Genomic DNA, 21,409 nt, shown 5'->3' with positions numbered 1-21,409 from the left:
TGCACTGTAGAACTGTAGGGCAGGATCTATGTATGTCACATGCCACTTGCTTAACTCTAGGCATGAAGAACTTCTCTCTATGGCAGAAGTCTTTTATAGACCTCAACTGGTAGAGCCCACTTGCACAAATGCCACTGCCCTGTCTTTTCTAGTCGTCATTGTTAGCATTCATACCACATGTGCATGATTTCAGAGCTAGCTGCCCTGGTGTATTAAATGACATCAGAAATGAAGTCAAGAATTACAGATCTTTATTATTAACAAGCACCTTTTGGCTTTTCAGCGCCGACTGGGGGATGCAGCAAAGAAAGCCATCAGCAAACTCCAGATCAGGACCATCAAGAAGGGTGACAAGGTAATAGCAGCCTCTTTTCTTTTTGGTGAGGAGCTATTCAAAGAAGCTTCTAACTTTTCTTATAGCCAGGGTGGAAGAGAGGAAAGGATGGAAAAGGGAAATATATGCTAACAGTTGTCCTATCAGTATCTGTTATTATACTCTTCTTAATTAAACATGACGTTTCTTATAAAATGCATATGTTATGATAATAAAATAGTTGTATAGAAAATATGAGAAACTGATAAGTAAGTGTATAAAAAATAGATGAAGCCAGAGTGAAATCAGTACACAAATGGATTACCTAAAATTTGTACTAGAAATGGGTCTCAAATTTAAGTTGGGGCTTTCTAGCAGCCAGTGCAAAGGAAACAATATTCAGGTAATATTTAATGAATTTATTCCAGTGTCCCACAAGATAAAATCAAAATGGTTGTTCCTGATGTTATGACCTGAGAAAGTTTTTTCATGAATCTTTGCAAGCAAGACAGCTTTATGTGCTGAGCTATGTTCTCCACTTGTCTACAGTATAAATGCAGGAAGTATATTCAATCCCTCTGAAATCCAGTATTCAGAACCCCAAGGTTGATAGGTGGTGTGGCTCATGCCTGTAATCCCAGCACTTTGGGAGGCCAAGGTAGGTAGATCACTTGAGGCCAGGGAGTTCAAGACCAGCCTGGGCAATGTAGCAAGACCCTGTCTCTATAAAAAAAATTTTTTTAAATCAAAACACAGAGCCCCGAATTCATTTCAGTAGTCTCCTTCAGTGTAGAATGATGTCATAAAGCCAAAAGCAATAGTATGTCTTGAGGAGGGAAAACAAAGCAGTCCTGCCCAGGTTTATGGGCTTCTAAGGGTCTTCCTTATTCCCTAGGCCAAGTTAGAGCACTGGATTACAATACATGGGTTTGGAACTCCTTGGGGCAATGTAAGGGATTTACAACTCCATATATAAGTAGGTATTGTCTCTAATCTGAATAATTGATTTATTTCACAAATTATGTGCTATTATTTTTCAAGTATATAAAAACGCCATTGGGCTTATAAGATAAAATTTATTTAAAGGTATTACTAAATTTAAAGGACATTTTGGTCAGTATGTTATTTTCCTTCAATCAGAGAATAATAAAAGTACAAGGACTATTACATAAGCACTATGTTATGAGGCATTAAAAGAGGTATATATACTTGAAAAAAATTGGAACTACCATTTTGTGTTAATATTTATTTTATACACTAGATTCCAGAAGAATGGATAGATTAAATATTATTCAGATGATTCACCACAAATATTATTTCTCATCCTGAAAATTTTGATATGTTGCCTCTAATTATAATTAATAGCATTGTTAGTAATTGTACTTTAGAAAATGGTTTTCCTTACAAAAGCACTTGCCGTGGAACCTAGAAACAAGAAGTAGAGGTTGGAAGGAATGGAAACTAGTCCAACTGATGGTACATTTGATTTAAAAACTGGCACCAGCACAGCGGAAAGCTTTGCTCCAGGCAAGCTCTCCTTGGGTTTTGGCTTGGATATTTACACAAGAGATGAAGCTAAGAAAATAGGCTCATCTGTGCTTCCTCTGTTGCAGGAAACAGAGTCTGATTTTGACAACTGTGCAGTTTGTATTGAAGGGTACAAGCCCAATGACGTTGTCCGGATCCTGCCCTGCCGGTGAGTCACTAGGCTGCCTGCTTTTGATTGGGTTGTGTGTGTGGAGCGTGCCTGCGTGGCCTCCCTGGCCCAGACCTGCTGGGCATAGTGCTGCCAGGTCAGTCTGCCTCAGTATTTCCATGTTTCCATTGCAGACAACCCTAACATTCTTGTTTTTGTATAACCTTTGTCCTTGAAAACACTGTATCATGAAATATTTTTCTGATCCCCTATCCCCTTTGCATCAAAGGAAGTATACTGCTATGAACTAGGACTTCATGAGACAGAATTTGATGATGTGGCCGCCAAGTACAAGTTTTCTTGAACAACAGATCTATGATGTTCAGAATCAATTCTGGCTTTTACCAGTACTATTTTAATTAAAATAATAAACTCTGAAAAATATTTTGTGAATGAACATGAACAGTGTGGTAATTAGAATGTGGTCAGAAGTAAGTAGGAAGCCAAGGACAGATCCCATGCCCTTTCATTTTTTTTTTTTTTTTAACTAACAGAAAGAGAATGTGACACTCAAATTCCCTCAAAATTCTTACATCTAGGGGAGGATGCCAGGCATGTATAGTTGGGGAAGCTCCCCAGGTGATTCTTATATAACCCTATTCCCTCTCCCTAATTGAAATTCACTGAGAAGTTGTCTGAATTCTTTTTAAATTGTTAAAATTAAATAAATTTAAATACTTTAATGAAACCAAATCTTTTTAAAGTCATGTAAAATCCATCCTCCTTCATTGACAACCATTTTTAGTGTTTTTTGCATCTGTGTAAATGTCCCAAAAATAAAAATAGAATTATGCCTTGTTGGGAGATTCTTCATTTAGAAAGATTGGCTTTCAATATTCTTAGATACTTCAGCCAGGCATGGTGGCTCACACCTGTAATCCTAATGCTTTGGGAGTCCAAGACAGGAGGATCTCTTGAGACCAACATTTCAAGAACAGCCTGGGCAATATAGCAAGACTCTGTCTCTACAAAAAAAAATTAAAAATTAGCTGAACATGGTGGTGCTCAGGACATGGTGGCACTCGCCTGTAATCCTGGCTACTCAGGAGGATGAGCTGGGAGGATCCCTTGAGCCCAGGAGTTCAAGGTTATACTGAGCAATGATCATGCCACTACACTCCAGTGATCACACCACCACACTGGGCGACAGCAAGACCTTGTCTCAAAGAAAAAAAAATTCTTAGAGACTTTAAAAGTAAAGTAGGAAAACATATACCACAGAGATATAAGACAATTCACATATTCATGAAACAATGTAAACTTAAGGACTGTTTATTAGAACTACAAAAGAAACAAAAATTACTTTAGAGGAATGGCTTAATAATCCCAAAATGACAAAGAGGTGACCAAAAAAGAAGTGACAGGATACTAAAATTGATGCATAAACTCCCAAGGGAAACAGACCTTGGTTGAAATGTCCATAGACAAATTGATCATTAGGAAAACAGGCATTAGGGAAGTACATCCTGGTGGCCCCAGCCAAAGCCATCAATTGTGATTCACTTTCCGTTAGTTTGTAGACACCTATATCTACGACGAAATCATAAATAGAGATAACTGAAGATTTGGTAATTTCCTTCATATTAGGATTCGCTATGTAAGTTCTTTCTAGTTATTACATACACTTAGTGTTTACTCAGTGATTTCCAGAAACACAGGCAGACAAATGCAGTATGTGAACTACAGAATGCCTCTTGGAGCAACATCTTTTATCTCTGCAGTATTTTATTAAAGGTTTTGTAAAGCCTCTTAGATATAAGCAAAGTGCTTTCCTTTATTTTTTTCTTGAAGATTATTTAGAGCCCTATGCGATTACTACTAATAAAAAAAATTCGGAGCCAATTAAAGTTAAATATCTACATTTTTCTGAAAAATCCAAAGACATTTACAAATGTAAATTAAGAAAATCTGTTTTAAAAATTATATACATAGCATTACTTTAGCTCTACAATTGATACAGTATAAAATAGTTTATTTACTTAAAGCTCTGTCATGAATAAATTTCATGTTACTACATATATATATAAAAAATTGCTAGAGACTGCATAATATCCAAGTCATAGATGTACCACAGTTTAATTTTCCATGTCCTTATTTGGGAACATTTTTGGCTGAGTTCAATTTTTATGACAGATTGCGTTGTTTTAACAGTATTTAGACTTTCATGATGTGTTATTCCAGATCTCCTTTTATATTGTAATTTTTTGGAAATATTAACCAAAAAAATAGCATTTTAATGTTTACCACAGAAAATAAAACCTTAGGGATTTTAATATACATTAGCCCTTGCTCTTGGCTAGTTTAGTTTGGCTTCAGGCTCCTCCTTGTTTAAACGATTATTTGATTCTTAGCTCATTCCTTGATTTTGTTTCATATTCCTTACTGTCCATCTACTATTATTTCCATACTATGAACCCTGCTTTAAATAACAAAATGCATTTGAGCATTTTCAAATACAGCTATAATTAATTACTGTTTGATCTTATTCTAGTCACACATATCTGTTCTGAATAGCTCATACATTTTTTCCATGTAGGTTTTAAAATCAAGATATTTTTATGCCTGTTGCTGTTTTCTGCCAGACAGTTTGCACTAATGGATATTATCAAACAAATGCACTGGCGTTTGCTTTTTGCTACATAATTTTCTCTGGGGTATTATTAAGCCTTTGCTCCTATGAACTTCATAGACTCTCTTTCCCTTTATTTCCAGGCTGACTCATCCACAGAGTTCTTTGCATCTTCTTGGCATAAAAACTGTTTCAAAAAATGTTCCAGTTGATTATCATCTCCCTTCACTCACACTTTTTCTGTGGCCTCATAACTGCTGACATTCTTGGTGCATCTCTTCACTATTGTTTTCATTTAGAATGTCTTTCCAAATTATACTCTTGTGTCACAACTTTTTCAAAATCATTTTATCGCTTGTCTCTTTTAGAGACCCATGAACAAATTATGATGAATTATTAATAAATGCCTTCCTCTCTTTATTTGTTGTAGTGATTACTAAAGTTAAGTCATGCACATACACACCTACCATGTCTTCCCCTTCATCCTTTCTTCATCCAGTCCCTCTCTAGCACATGAAGGTGAGGCCCCCCAGAGTGAGCCTGGATGTGTACATCTACCATGAGGGACAGACACCCCTTAGCCCACAAAGCTGCTCAGCCTCAGACAGATCTAACTTCCGTGGTTTGGATTTGATCCTAATACACCACTGAGACATTACTCAAGACACGTTGGTTTTGCTACCTCATACGTATGCCAAAATATGCATTACACTATATTTTAGGGGTGGTTTTTGTATCTAAGGTTAGTATTTGTGATTATGATTTTTAGCCACAAAAGATGTTTCATTTTATTATCTTCTCTTGCACAGAGAGTAAGTTAGCCTCTCTGATTCTTCCATGGCTTTTATCACATGGTGTCCCTACTGTTCTTCAGGGATTATTCATTTCAGCCTGTTTCGCTTCTCAATTTCAAACACACAGTGTCTCAGAAAGAATATGAATTCCTTAGGCAGGCCAAAAGTCCTTATTTGCCATTGTTTTAAACCAAATCAATAGATACACCGTTTCTCTGCATTCCTATAAAATTCCTCCTATCTCTAATTTATCCCTATAGCATTATCACCAATTAGGGAAGATACTAGTTTCTACTACTGTTTTTTTCTTTGATTTTTGCAAACTCTCCTCCACAACTGAGGAAAAATGTAAACCCTGTCTAGTAATAAGCACACCCTCTTGATAAACTTTTAGTACCTAAATGCTTCATTTGGAACAAGAAACATTTTGTAGCAACTGTGTGCCAGAAATAGTGGAAAGTCCCAGCGATGAGAAGACAAATGGCATGATGCATGCTCTAAAGGAAATAGTCTAGTGGGAGAGAAAGGAATTTAAATAGTATTCATGATAGAGAATGGTATGTGTAACAATAATAACACAATGTATAAAAATTTTGGAGGAATTAATACCAGACACAAGGAAGTTAAGAAAGATTCCACAGAAAAAAAGTAGTGTTTTCATATCTTCTAACAATGGTTTGTATTGTCCATTGCATCCTCATTCTAGAAAATTTGTAAAATGGGTAAATATTTAAATATCTGCCTAACTCCTTCATGCAGATAGCTACTGCTATCATTGTTATATATTGTCTTCTTTTTATTTCTTATGCTTATTTTGCAACTTTAAGATACTATTGTCAATATCGTTTACTATTGTGTTCTTTTCACATACACTGTAAGAATTTGCTAGAAATGGTATTAGATTATTGGGGGTCTTTTTTAGATTATTTGTGGCTCATTTTTATTTTCCTTTGGCCTTTGATACTATTGACAGAAGTTGATCAAGCTCTAAGGTGCATAAACTGACCAAAGACCCTGGGATGTTGGTGCTTATATAAAACTCACTCTTCAACGGTCAGGGTCTTTTTCTGGCCCAATGAGAATTTTCTACTGAGATAAAACAGGGAGGTGTCCTGGCCCCCTTTAGCTTATTTTTTAATATCCTTTGATGAGTTGTTTGCATTTCACCATCCTGCCTCACTACAGAAGACAGAGAAAAGCAGCTTCTCATCTTTAAATGCTTAGTTTGATTATGTGGCGTGTAGGGGCAGCATGTCCTGCTGGGTTATTATTGTCAGAGTTGGGTTACAAACAAAATTCTCCAAAACTCATGTTATCATCTTTGGTAGATGCTTCCCAACTTTTAACTTGTTCATAAACAAATTACTAGTTTAGTATATGTAGTCCAAAAATCCAAATCCAAAATGCTCCATATCTGAAACTTTTTGAGCACCAGGATGGCCAAGGGAAATGCTCATTGGAGCGTTTTGAATTTTGGCTATTTGGATTAGGGATAATGCAGAATCTGAAAAAAATTCGAAAACACTTCTGGCCCCAAGCATCCCCAAGCATTTTGGATAAAGGATGTTCAACTCATACTGCATATAGTTCCATTTTGTAAATAGTGTTTCCCAGAGGATACACCAAGGAGCAGTGTTGTCAGTGCCACCTGGACTTAAATGAGGTCTTATTTGGGAACGGGGAGGTGGTTAAATCAAGTGACTACCTAACAACACCTATCCTAAAATAGTTCTTGTGGAAAAGTGTTGCACTGCTGCTGTTTAACATCGGCACATTGAAGCAGATTCCAGCATTAGAGAGCAGCACTGCCTTCTCTGAGCAGCCTCTGAGGCGGGCTCCATCACTGGCTCTGCAGGCCCAGGTTTTGCAGGCCTCAGTCTTTACAGCAGAAGTTAGTTTTGCCTGAGCAAGGTTACCTGTTAGATCAGATAATCCTGGAGCTGTGTGGGGGTTGTGTGCGTGTGTGGTGTTTGTTTTTTGGTTTTGTTTTTTTTTTTTTGGTAAAATGTATATAACATAAAATTTACCTTTTTAATCATATTTAAATATACAATTCAGTGACATTAAGTACATTCGCCTTGCTATGAAACCATCGCCACTGTCCATCTCTAGAACGTCTCAACCTCCAACATGAAACTCTGAATTCACTAAACAGCAATTCTTCATTCCCCTAGTCTGGAATTTTGTGCACGTTTTATTTTTAATTTGAGCTTTACTTTTATTAACAGAAGAAAATGTCAATGAAGGAACTTAGATTTTGATTCAAGAATGCAATTAAAGTTGGCTAACTAGTAATTGGTATTTACACACTCAAAACCCAGACAAAGTGATAATTTTATATATTTATATTATTATTGCTATTGCTATTGTTATAATACTCAGATGATATTATTCTTGTCATTATCAATGGCACTATTCTGGTTTCTGTGACCATCGCTAACATCATTCCCACCATTGCCTCTTCCCTGGCTTTCTGCAGTAGCCTTCTCACTAGTCTCCCTGCTTCTACTCGTGCTCTTTAATTATTCATTCTGATAAGTCTGTTTTTAATTGTCAAGCTAGATTAGCTGGCTTTAGGTACTTTTACAGCAAGTACAACTTCAAATTCATTAAGTATAACAGAAGGGTGACTAAAAAATTATTCTTCAAGAAGATTAATTGGAATGTAATTAGATCCTTCTGTTTTTCTAAAATGTACTCCTGAAACAAGGTAAATTCACAAGAAAACTAAAAACATGCACTATTTCATATTAACTCCGTACAAGAGATTTGGGTTGGCTGGTGCAATTGCCATTGTTTTTATTGGAGATTACTCTAAGAAGCAATCTTAGCAAACTTGCCCTTGTGTCTCATTTGGATTTTGCACTCTGACTTCCTCATGGGAACTCACCAGGATAATTCATGTGTGGGAATAACTGTATTTCTCTCAAGCAAGGGGAATGTTTTTATATTGTAGATACTCAACTCTGTTCTGGATTTTTTCTGTTTGTTGACAGAAATCTAAGAGCCAAATTTGTGGCCTACCTATAGCCAAAAGGTGTTTTTTAGCCCCATCTCTTACTCTGTTTTATGTCTCTATTCTTATTATTTTTTTTCTTCTTTTGCTTTTACAATGTATTTTTGGATACTTGCATCTTCCAGTCACTTTAAGTTTTTTTGAGGCAGGTGTACCCCAAAATTGGGGCTTAGCTCAGGAGGGTTCTTGGCTTCACTCAGGAAAGAATTCAAGAGCAAGCTGGCAGTGGCAGAAAGCAAGTTCTATTAGAGCAACAGTGTACAGCAAAATGGCTGCTCCATAGACAGAGCAGGGCTATCCCATAGGCAGAATGGCCCAGAGTAGCACTTGTGGATTGCCAGCTAGCTATATTTATACCCATTCTTAAGCAGATGCTAAATAAGGGGTAGGTTATTCATGAACTTTCTGGAAAAGGAGCAGGGAGTTCTCAGAACTAGATAAGGTTATTTCCAGATCATTGCCATGGCATCATTTATAGACCGTCAACTAGAGGTTGCCCTTGTTGCCATCTTGGTCCTAGCTGGTTTTGGCCAGTTCCTTGGCTACATTCTGATTTGATCAGAAGGGTCTTGACCAAGGATCAGAAAACAAGTCTTGCTGATCTTCTACTTCATTTTCTAGAATAAACATGGGTTTTCCATGTCTTCCAAAAGTTTGTCAGCATCATTTTTAATTAATATATAATATCCCATATGCCATAATTTATTTGCCTAACTATTTTTGGACACTTCAATTGTTATACACACACACACACACACTTTTTCTGCTATTATAAATAAGGCTGTGGTAAGTAGCTCTGTGTATAGACTTCATTTCACATTTTAGATTAATTCCTTGTTTCTAAGGTTATAAAGTTAAATTGCCAAATTATATTCCATAAAGTTGTATACAAGGAGCTTTCCAGCCAAAGCTAAGAAGAACATTCCAAGCAAAGATAACTGTGGTGACCTGGAATTATTAGAGTGTCTTGCTTGTGTTGGCGATGGGGCTGGAGAGGAGGCACCCCAGATCCTTCAGGGCCCAAACGTCTGGCTGAGAGGCCTGGATTATAACCAAGTGCTGGAGGACCCACTGTGAGGGGTTTGGTTTGTGCTTTATACACAACACACTGGCAGTGGCATGCAGCATGGTTAAGAGGGATCTGCCTGGAGTCAGAGGGACCAGTGAGGAGACTATTGCAAAGTCCAGGTAGGAAATGCTAGAAGTCTGAATTGGAGTGCTGGCACTGTGACATAGAGAGATAGACATATTCAACAGAGATTCAGGGGTAAACCAGATGACTCAACGTTTGGAGTAGTTGAAAATGGCTGCCTGTTTCTCAGGTAGGTAGCTGATGGATACATATGTATTTGTTTGCATTTAAAACATGCTCATGTCTTTCCATTTGAATTCTAAATAGAAAAAATATAGCAGCTTGCAAACTGTCACTCAAAAGCCGTAACACGAAAAACAGATTTCAAGCACTGAAAGGAATTTCATCACACACACACACACACACACACACACACACACACACACACAAACTCCACTTGAGGATCAGCCTTGGCTTATCTTTTTAAGCCTTTCTTCAGAGTTATCCAGCCCCAAAGCACTTTCACAACCCAGTCTCAGAAGCAAAGCTCCATTCTAAATAGACAACTGATTCTATTGGTAAACACTGTGTTACCCTTCCTCTTTCTCTTCTTTCCTTTTAGGAATAAGGTTAAATTTCTGTATCAGTTCCAGAGCTCCCCTTTGTAATTTGGGACATAGAATATATTATACTGTTTACTTTTTTAAAAATTTGCAATGTAAGGCTATACTTTTACAAAGACCAGAACATAACTAAAAGCATTAGTGTTGAAAGAGATGAAGTGGAAAATTTTTAAACAGTTTCATATGAGACCAAAAATAAAAAACAGAATAAATGGTTCCTGATACAGAGCAGTAATAGTGAAAGGAGAAATGAAGTTTGTTTGTATAAATTGTGGCAATAAATACCCTAACTTGCAAAGGGATTTCTAATGACATTTGAGTATCTGAGTCAGACAGAAGAACCTAAAAGGGATAGACCTGGAGACTTGGAAAAGGACTTTTTTGAGGGCTGTTGAAAAGTCAAAACCCAAATATGGTCTACTAGTTTTAATGAATTAGTTGTTATTTTGTACCATGTGTCGAGAATTGACACAACATTCTCAAATCATCCCTGTCCGTCTAACCAGACAGACAGCTGCTTTTCTGTCTCAGTTAATGTGACTGATGTATATTTTTAACATGGACCTCATTATTAATTGACTCTTTAAGTACTATATTCCATGAACTCCTGTCCCCAAGGACAGATGGCATTTTCCCCCTGCCAGAGAAGCAGCACTGGGAGACATTTAGTGTAAAGCACATGAGAAATAGTAAGGGAATCAATTGGTAAAGCTTTCTAAACAAGCACAGACTCTAAGGCTCAGAGTGACTTGCCTACCTCCTAAAAATTGATTTAATAAGGTTTACTGAGCTAATGTAGGTGACAGCACAGCGCCCACACCAAAAATGTCTTATTAACAGCATCTTGAGTCTGACAGGCCTTGGAAAGTTGTTTGTTCGTTAGGTCCCACAGAGCTTCCTTATCCTCATTGGACGGAAACCCCCCTGGTAGTTCATAGCCTCCTTGCTTCTCCCTAAACTCAAATATAGGATTCATATCTTGGATCCTTAATGACAACCGAGGCAAATTCAAAGTTGGACTCTGATATTCATTTGTGAAATTCCCTCTTTAGGGGGATAGGGCAGCCTCTCATTCACTCTCCCTGCCAGGGATGACATGATCATAATAAATAATAAACATAATAAACATAATAAACATGAGGAAGAATTATGTAAAAAAAAAAAGTGAACATCATTTTAATATTTGAAAACTTAGCGTTACCATCCAGTTTTACTGAAATCACTGAAAAAAGACACTAGCCCCTTAACATTTTTAAACCCAGGGATCAGTCTGATTTTAAGATGAGTCAAATGAATTGAATGTGTAGACAGAAAATTCCAAGCTCTTTATGAGTAAAAAAAAATGTTTACAGAATGCTGTAATGTGATGAGGATTCCGATTATGAGTCCTATAACTCGTGAAGTTGAAAACAAAAGGGCACTTTCTAGCCAGACAGAAATGTCCTGTCCTGATTTTACCCTGCCGTGCCTGTTACATAGGCTTGATTAGGAACAGATTTTTTCCAAGTTCCTTTTTTTTGAAAAGAGCGACAGAAATTAGCAGATTTTCATAGGATTTGACTTACTCTTTTATGCCTATGTTATGAATTGGTCAATCTATTTATAGCTGTTTTTAAATGTGTTTTTTAAAAATAACTTTCAAGGTTTCACTGCTAATTGTGCAAAATGTTGAAAACAGAATAAAGAAGTAAACAAAAATAATCTGACCACCCAGAAATAATCATTATTAATGCTGGCATAATTAATTTTTATAATATATATATAAATATTTGTATGTTTTTAAACACTGTAGAGTCAAGCAATTAATATTGTTTTTCTTCTACTTTCTCATTCAGCAATAAAAAACATTTTTTAAAAACTTTAGAAATTATTTTAAATTTTTTGGCTGGGTGCAGTGGCTCACGCCTGTAATCCCAGCACTTTGGGAGGCCAAGGTGGGCAGATCACTTAAGGTCAGGAGTTCGAGACAGGCCTGGCCAACATGATGAAACCTTGTCTCTACTAAAAATACAAAAATTAGATGGGCGTTGTGCCGGGTGCCTGTAATCCCAGCTAATCGGGAAGTTGAGGCAAGATAATCGCTTGAACCTGGGTGGTGGAGGTTGCAGTGAGCTGAGATCGCACCATTGCACTCCAGCCTGGACAACAGAGCAAGACTCTGTCTCAAACAAACAAAAAAAAGAAATTATTTTAAAAATTTTAGTAGTTGCATAATAGTTCATTTTTAGAGTTTATTTAACTACCCTCCAACATTGTTCAGCATTTAAATTGCTTCCAGTTTTTCATCATTATAAAATCATGAGGTTAGTTGTTTATATATTTATTCTGTATTTATCCCTTCAGATACATTCCTAAAAGTGAACTTACTAGATTGAAAGGAATTTTAAAGGATCTTGAAAAATTTTATCCAATTGCTTTCCTGAAAGGTGGTAATGATTGACACCTCATTAGCAGTATGTGAGAGTGTTTATGCTAGCACTCTCTCAGAACCATGGAGTAGTAAATTTTTAAAGCATCTTTCTCATCTGATAGCCAAATATAAAGGTAATTTAAATTCCCATATGTTTGATTTCTTTGATATATTACTATTGACTAACACAAGTTCTTTTTATATCATATCATATTTAATATAAATTGTCATTGATTGTAAGATGTTTCCTAATTTTAGATAGGTTAAAATGGGAATAAAGAATGATATGGCCTAGAATTGATAAAATGTGATACTCTTTTTAACATTTTGTTTTAGTGTTTTTGGTGAATCATTTTTTACTAAGTATTTTTATTTTTTTTGATGCTTTTTTAATTAACAATTTAAAATTTATGCTATAAAATTAATGAATTTGTGTTCTTATCTCTTCCTCCTTACTTTAATCCTTCCCTATCAAGAAATAAGATAACTGATCAATTAACTACTCTTTTCAAATTTATATGAAAATTTATGCTGGTGTATGGCATCTCACTCAAATAGTTTATAAAAACTATTTTTTAAACCCATTTTTCCAAGAACATAATTTTATATACTTGGCCAAATTAAAAGTTATGCAGTGTAGTAGGAGTTTAAAATAGCACAACAGCTTTGGAAATTTGTTTGGCAGTTTCCACTAAAGTTAAATACACTCTACCTTGTGACCTAGCATTTCTGTTCTTGGATATATACCTGAGAGAAATGAATGCATATATTAACAGAAAGACTGATGCAAGAGTGGCCATAGCACATTTAGCCATAATAGCCAAAAAATGAGGACAGTACAGTTGTCTAACAATGGAAAATCTGCAAACAAATTGGGGTACACCCATACAATGGAATACTACTGAGCAATAAAAAAACAAGCTATTGATGTACACCAAGGCACAGATGAATCTGAAAACCATTATTTTGAATTTAAAAAGCTAGACAAAAAAGAATACATACTTTATGATTCCATTTGAAATTCAATAACAGGGAAAACTAATATATGGTGACAGATGTTAGAATGATGGTCACATGGCAGAGAGTGGGTATTGACTGGTAAGGGGCACAGGAGGACTTTCTGGGGTGATAGGATGGTGTATATCTTCATCTGGGTGGTATGTACATAAACATACACACACTTAAGAAATCATCAAGCTCACTTAAGGTTTATGCATTTTGTGGTACATTATACCTTCATTTAAAGTAATAGAAAAAAACTTAAGTACCAAAGAAGCTACGCAATAGAATTTTAAAAACAACAGTTCACTCTACACATTAGTAAAAATTACACAGTATTTCTAAGTTTGGAGTTTGCTAAGTGTTTTCTTATCATTTTTCTTTGATTACTTCAGATTTTTATGTGTACAACATTATATATGTAAAAGATATCACTTAATTAAGGGAATAAAGGAAGGGAACATGAAAGAGATGGCAGTGCTGTAAATGATGTTGTTTTTCAACACAGCAAATGCCGCCTTAGGACAGAAGTCTTGCACTGTAATAACCTCGTTAAATATGGCATTCTGACTTCAAATGTCCTGATCCCCAGTTATATTAATCAAGTAGACACACGGGATGAATGCCAACTAGCTTTGCTGCCCCAGCCAAACGATATAATTAGACCAGAGTCAAGTTCTAAGCACAGAGCCTCCCTCTGCCAGAAACCCAAGGAGTGAGACACACTATAAAATGAGGGTCCTGCAATTCCTCCCAGCTTGCATTCCCAAAGTAAAAATTTCTTCCATTGTAGTTTAAAAAGAAATTGATGTTAGTAGCAACAGGATCTGATATAGTTTCTTTGTTTTTTTAAGTTGTTGGTTTTTCTTTCATGCTATAAATCTAACACAATGCAGAGCTGTGTGGAATAAATGGTTCTTTATTATAACACTTTAACTTTCAAAAGCACTCTACTCTTCACAAAGCACTTTTGCATATAATGTCTAATTTTAGCTCAGACCAGCCTGTAATATAAATAGGACAGATATCAATGATTGCCCCTTTATTTTATTAAAAGAAAACCTTAACTCAAAGAAGTTGGTCCCAGGGCCCAAAGTAAAGCCAGGTTTTCTGACTTCTGGGCCAGCACTGTATCATTGGCTGTGGAGTTGACACCATAGCCACACTTATTCCTGCTCAGGGCTCCCTGTTGTACTTTCATACCTCTGGGGATATGGTTTTGGCTAAAAATCTGCTTCAGAAACCCCCTCTCACTCTAAGCAAAATGTCTAAGCACCTCAAGGAAACTAAATCAAATTTAGCCAAGTTTTAAGAATTTTACTTCCTCTGTATGTTCTCTGGATATTACTTTCCAAACTTGTTTCTGTGAGCCTGAAAAGAAAGCAGACTTTTCGTAGAAGGACTGTGCTTGTGCGGTGAGCAGCAATTTACTTTATTGCATTCTTTTTTTTTCTTTTTTGCTCTATCACATGAAACTGCCATCATATTTGCTTGCCAAAACAAAGTTATTATGTTTATAACTACAGCCAGAATATGATTACTACTGGTGCTATATTACAGCTTTTTTCCGTTTGTTTCTTTTCTTTTTTAAAAAATGATGTTTTTAGGCTGGGCACAGTAGCTCACACCTGTAATTCCAGCACTTTGGGAGGCCACGGTGGTGGATCACCTGAGATCAGGAGTTCCAGACCAGCCTGGCCAACATGGCAAAACCCTGTCTCTACAAAAATACAAAAATTAGCCGGGCATGGTTGTGTGTGCCTATAGTCCCAGCTGCTTGGGAGGCTAATGTGGGAGAAACACTTGAACCTGGGAGGCGGAGGTGGCAGTGAGCCTAGATCATGCCACTGCACTGTCCAGCTGGGCAATAGAACGAGACTCTGTCTCAAAATAAATAAACAAATTTTAAAAATAAATAAATAAATATGATGTTTTTAAATAATTGGCCCAACCATTTCAGATCAAGCCCATTAGCAGAACTGTCCCCACAGTGTGGCACTAGGTCAGTGGGATTGAGGATATGGTAGGATGAGACTGGTGTCTACTTACTTGACTTAATCAACACCACATAGCAAGTGATGACTAGATCATCCCCATCACAAGGACTTCCTGTATAGGAGACATAGAAAGATGGAAAAGTACAGAAGGAAATAACTTAATGATGTGAAGTTCACCATCACAAGGAACAGGGAAAAGCATGGCTCCGGTCCATTATTTTCTTCACCATTCATACCTCTTTCCTAGATTATTTCAGAATGTTGATTTAGAATCATATTTTCCAACTTCATTTTCTGTTCATCCACTTAACATAGCCTACATTTCAACCCATACATATCATAATACAGGTTGAGTATCCTTTAACCCAAAATGCCTGGGACCAGAAGTGTTTCACATCTTGAATTCTGGAATATTTGCATTATACTTACCAGTAACCACCCCTCATCTGGAAATCCAAAATCCAGAATGCTGCAGTGAGCATTTCCTTTGAGCACCATTTTGGCACTCAAAATTTTCCAGATTTTAGAGCATTTCAGACTTTGGATTTTCAGATGAGGGAAACTCAACTTTTGCTTCTTCTGTATGTTGAGTTATGTAAATCCCTTCTTTTTGAATTTCTTTCCTCCACTGTAAATGCTTCAAAGTTCTTCCCATGCTTTAGGCTGTACAAAAGGCCTTACCGTATCCCATAGCCTTTTAATTTCCTCACAAACTTCTCCCTTCACTGAATTCAGTAGCAGTTTTATTTGTATTTATGACCTGTCACTGTGCATGTTGTACCAACGTCATTTAAAATAGTTAATATTACTATTATCCCCTGAACACTTACTAATGAAGCACTATACAAACAAGTATTTAACCCCTACAACAGCCCCATAAGTTATTTTACTAGTCAGGATAGGCGAAGCTTTGATGCAGTAACAGCAACGAACCCAACTCTCAGTAGCTTAACACAGCAAGGATATCTCACTCATGCTTCGTGTCCACTGTGTGTCAGCAGAGGGTATCTACTCATGGCAGTCAGGCTGACAAAGCAGTCACTATCTCAAACATTGTTAATTGATAGGTCAGCAATTAAATGCCATGACCTGAAGTGAAATCTGTCATTTCTCTTTATAATTTATCTGCCAGAATTAGTCACATGGCCATAGTCACCACCAGGAGAGCTTGTCATCTCCCCATGTGCTGGAGAGATGGAGAGGTGACATACTGGGTGACAGTATTGGGTGCCTCAGATAGGTGCTGTTGTTATCCTCATTTTATCAGTGAAGAAACTAAAGCTCAGAGAGGCTAAGCTGGAGCAAAGAAATACACTGGGAAAGAATAAAGGTTTGCATACCTCCAACTACCCCCCTTACCTGTGACAGCTTGAGGATGGGGTGAGGAGTATAGAGTGGGTAAAAACACTGACTGTCAGTTGGAATTTGAGTCCTAGCTCTGCAGCTGACTAGCTCTTCAGATAATTTACTTTAATGAGCTTCAGCCTTCTCTTCCATAAGACAGAAATAATAATTTCTACTTCATAGGGCTTTTGTGATTTAATTATGTATGTAACATGCCTGGTACATAGTAGGGATACAATAACTGGTAGATACTGTCAGCATTCATTAATTACTGACATTAATGTCAGTGTTCATTAATTTAAAATTCACTCTTTATTGACAGTTTTGCAAATAAGATTCAGAGGCTCTGCAGAAACATTTCGGGTATGCATAGAAGTACTAGGTATCTTTTTAAAATAGTTCATGTTGCCTGGGAGTATGGGATTCTCAGGTACCTGAGTGATTCACATTTTTTAATAACCACTTCACTAAGGAGAATGAGACAGCTTGCACTGGTGCCAAAGGAAAACCACGGGGTCCTAATCTCACTTGCAGGGTGTTAGGGTCCAACGGTGTCTACAAAAGTGAACGAGATGGAAAAAACAGAACAGCCTTCTCTCTCTCCAGCTGGGGAAAAAAATGTCATTAAATTGGGGAGGGAATCACACATATAGGTGAAAGAACAGCAGAAAACAAGAATCAATAGATGTGGAAATTAGTTCAGCTTGGTTTGTCATTACTGCCAAAAAGCGTGAGAACTTATTATTCATCATCATCTCCGCATCATTATGCAGTTGTCTGCATCCTCTGTTGTCGGGTGTTTGAAGAACTATTTTTAAAATGTTTGCTTCCCTTTGGTGAATGAGGAAAGAAAACAGTTTTGGCCAACTCTTTGTTGTATTTCCAATTTGTCGGGATTGTTAAGAGATGGATTATCTTGTCTTCCGTGTGTGCTTTCTCACTCAGCACTTGTTAAACCATGGGAAGATTCACTGCTATCCTGTGAATCCTATAAAAAAGATGAGATGGACTTTGCCTTGGAGATGTTTACTAACTGGTGCATTTCACTAAACTCCAGATCCTTTCCCTATCCTTTTGTTTGTTTATTTAGTCTGTTGACTTTTACTTTTCTTTCCACTTAGGAGGAAAAATACTGCTTTCCAATCCCAATTATAAGGATAAAGTTTTCATATTTGATGATCAATATGGTACCAAAAAGAAATGATTGTGAATTAATAATAAGCCTGACTGCCCTGTGTGGCATTTCAGCAGTTTTTCTTTTTTGCCCTTAGTTCTCCCTCTGATTTTTTAAAAATGTGTAGTTATTTGCTTTCCATGTTAGGAAGGTTACACAAAAGAGTAGAAATCATAATAATCACATAATATCTTTAAAATAAGATGTAATACAATGCTATTAATAAGATTTATGGTAGTTTACAATTAAGGAGTACCAGGACTTACGTTTTAAGCTTTGTGAGTATTATTTATTCTCTTCCCCCGCCCCTTCTCTCTCTCCCCACACCCCAAACACACACACACAGACTCATTCACTCATGAAGCCCATACCTATAAGACAAAATTTCACTGATGAGGAGCTGAATCTTACAGAGCTAAGGTAACCTGCCTAGGACAATTAAAGCAAACAAAAAAAAAAACCCCAGCAGATCCAGGAGTGCAACCTTTCCACGGCCTTTCCATTGTCGTTAACAGTGAATCGCTAAATGACTGTGATGCTGCCTTGAAGGGCAGGGCCTTGTCTTATTCATCTTTGTACCCAGCTCTCAGCACAGAACAGACTGGAACACGGGGGTGACGTAACCAGTGCTATATTTTAGGAAGATAAATCTGGCAACAATGAGTGGGATGAAGAGAACAAGAAAAGACTGGCAGTGTGGAGAGCAGTTTCGATGCCATTGAAGTGACACAGAGAAAATGATGATGAGCCAATGCAGGAGGGAGCCACGCTGAGAGAAGAAAAGTCCCGAATGTGACAGAGATTCAGGAAGCGTGCATGAATGAGACTTGACCATGTGGAGGCAGGGAGGAGTGCTAGGTCCTTGGGTAAATAAATATCTGTTCATGCAGCAAATGTTTCTTGAGCATCAGCTGTGTGTCGGGAACTGTTCTAGGTCCCAGAGATGCAACAGCGAATTGAGCAAACCAGAATTTTATTCTCCTACAGCTTGTGTCCTAATTGGAGGGATATGTTGGTCAGGATTCTCCAGAGAAGCAGAACCAGCAGGAGATATATAGAAATGGAGATATAGATACAGGTGGAGATTTCAAGGAATTGGCTTATGTGATTGTAAGATCTGGCAAGCCTGAAGTCTGCAGGACAGGCCTATAAGCCGGAAACTCTTGGCAGGAGCTGATGCTACAGTCTTGAGCAGAATTGCCTCTCAGAGAAACCTCAGGGTTGTTTGGTTGGTGGGTTGGTTGGTTGGTTTTGAGGTAGAGTCTTGCTCTGTCACCCAGGCAGGAGTGCAGTGGTGTGATCTCAGCTCACTGCAACCTCCACCTCCCAGGTTCAAGCAATTCTCCCATGTCAGCCTCCCAAGTAGCTGGAATTACAGGCACACAACACCACGCCCAGCTAGTTTTTGCATTTTTAGTAGAGACAGGGTTTCGCCACGTTGGCCAGCCTAGTCTCAAACTCCTGAACTCAAGTTATTTGCCTGCCGCCTGCCTTGGCCTACCAAAATGCTGGGATTACAGGCATGAGCCACCATGCCCAGCCAAAACCTCAGTTTTGCTCTTAAGATCGTTCAAATGATTGCATAAGGCCCACCCAGATTGTTGAGGATAATCCCCTTTATTTAAGGTCAACTGATTGTAGATATTAACCACATCTACAAAATGCCTTCATAGCAACATCTTGACTTGTGTCAATTGAATAACTATACTACAGCCTTGCCAAACTGACACATAAAAACTAAGCATCCAGGCCGAGCACGGTGGCTCACGCCTGTAATCCCATTACTTTGGGAGGCCGAGGCGAGTGGATCACGAGGTCAGGAGATCGAGACCATCCTGGCCAACACGATGAAACCCCGTCTCTACTAAAAATACAGAAAATTAGCCGGGCGTGGTGGTGGGTGCCTGTAGTCCCAGCTACTCCGGAGGCTGAGGCAGGAGAATGGTGTGAACCCAGGAGGCAGAGCTTGCAGTGAGCCGAGATCACGCCACTGCACTCCAGCCTGGGCGACAGAGCAAGACTCCGTCTCAAAAAAAAAAAAAAAACAAAACAAACTTGGCATCCAGAGGAGGTGTAAGAATGAACAGTGCATACAGAGAAATAACTGAGGGTGTTTGAGAACAACGACCAGTGTCTGTGGATCAGAGACTCTGGGGAAGGCTTTTCCGCTGTAGTAAATACTTCTCCATCCTACAGACAGGCCACTGAGACTTGGGGATATTAATCATCTTATTTGAGTGCTAAAATTGCTAATGAATGGCCTTGCTGTCATTCTGACTCAGCCTATGTGCAGAAAACAGCAGAGCCCTGCCTTCAGGGAATGGTCAAAGGACCAGAGTGTTTGCCTTTTTCCCAGGAGCAACACCAGTTGGTGAGCAAGTTCAGATTAGGAACTTAAGCATCAACTGTGTGCCAGGAACTGGGGTTGCCAGGATGCAACAGTGAATCAAGCAAACGAGAATTTTGCTCTCACAGAGAGCAATCCTCCACTCTAATTGGAGGATATATTGGTCAGGAGTCTCCAGAGAATTAGACCCAGCAGGAAATATGTAGGAATAGAAACAAAGATACAGGGCCGGGCGCGGTGGCTCACGCCTGTAATCCTAGCACTTTGGGAGGCCGAGGCGGGTGGATCACGAGGTCAGGAGATCGAGACCATCCTGGCTAACACAGTGAAATCCCGTCTCTACTAAAAATACAAAAAAATAGCCGGGCGTGGTGGCAGGCGCCTGTAGTCCCAGCTACTCAGGAGGCTGAGGCAGGAGAATAGCGTGAACCCAGGAGGCGGAGCTTGCAGTGAGCCAAGATCTTGCCACTGCACTCCAGTCTGGGTGACAGAGTGAGACTTCGTCTCAAAAAAAGAAAAAGAAATAAAGATACAGAGCGTAGATCCTGAACATAAGGAGGTCAAAATTGCTTTTTGAAAGTGCAAGGAAAGGAATGGCTTTATCCAACTTGGGTGCCAGACACCCCCTTCTCCTTGCTCCCCCTCCCTCCCTGGGCTCTTGCATGAGCCATTCCCCCTTCTTCCACCTCCCCTTCCCCTCTATGTAAACCATGGCCCATGTACCCCTTAGGTTTCAGCTTCGTCACTTTGTTAGGGAGCCCTTCCCTGAACACCCCAACTAGGATAAATCTCCCAGTTATAAGCACCTCCTCGCCAAGCTCCCTTTTATTCTAATGTAGTACTTAACACTGTTGTCACTAAGTACTTTACTTCTGTATTATTTTATTAATGTCTGCCTCTCCTGCTGTGCTTCCTGAGGGAAGGAGCCAAATCACCATTGTGCTGATTCTGTCTGTTGAGCACAGTTCTTAGTATATACTACTTGTTGCATGAATGCACAGATAAAGGAGTGAATGGATGAGTGAATGAAATATACTCCTTCCAAGTAGTATGTA

The 21,409-nt window shown here is 38.2% G+C and overlaps 1 protein-coding gene across 6 annotated transcripts in view; it reads left to right on the top strand.

Annotated features, from left to right (window-relative positions):
• The window catches only part of RNF150 (ring finger protein 150), a 274,984-nt gene that overhangs the window by 183,413 nt on the left and 70,162 nt on the right, over positions 1 to 21,409 (top strand). For all 6 annotated transcript variants that reach the window (XM_003820690.8, XM_063603913.1, XM_063603912.1 and 3 more), the window contains exons 3-4: positions 284 to 355; positions 1,927 to 2,009. In XM_003820690.8, coding sequence (XP_003820738.1) covers positions 284 to 355; positions 1,927 to 2,009 — 155 coding nt within the window. The remainder of the gene's footprint in view (positions 1 to 283; positions 356 to 1,926; positions 2,010 to 21,409) is intronic.

The sequence above is a fragment of the Pan paniscus genome, chromosome 3 (assembly GCF_029289425.2).
Source record: "Pan paniscus chromosome 3, NHGRI_mPanPan1-v2.0_pri, whole genome shotgun sequence".
Lineage (NCBI taxonomy): Eukaryota > Metazoa > Chordata > Mammalia > Primates > Hominidae > Pan > Pan paniscus.
This window is presented reverse-complemented; position numbering and strand designations above follow the sequence as displayed.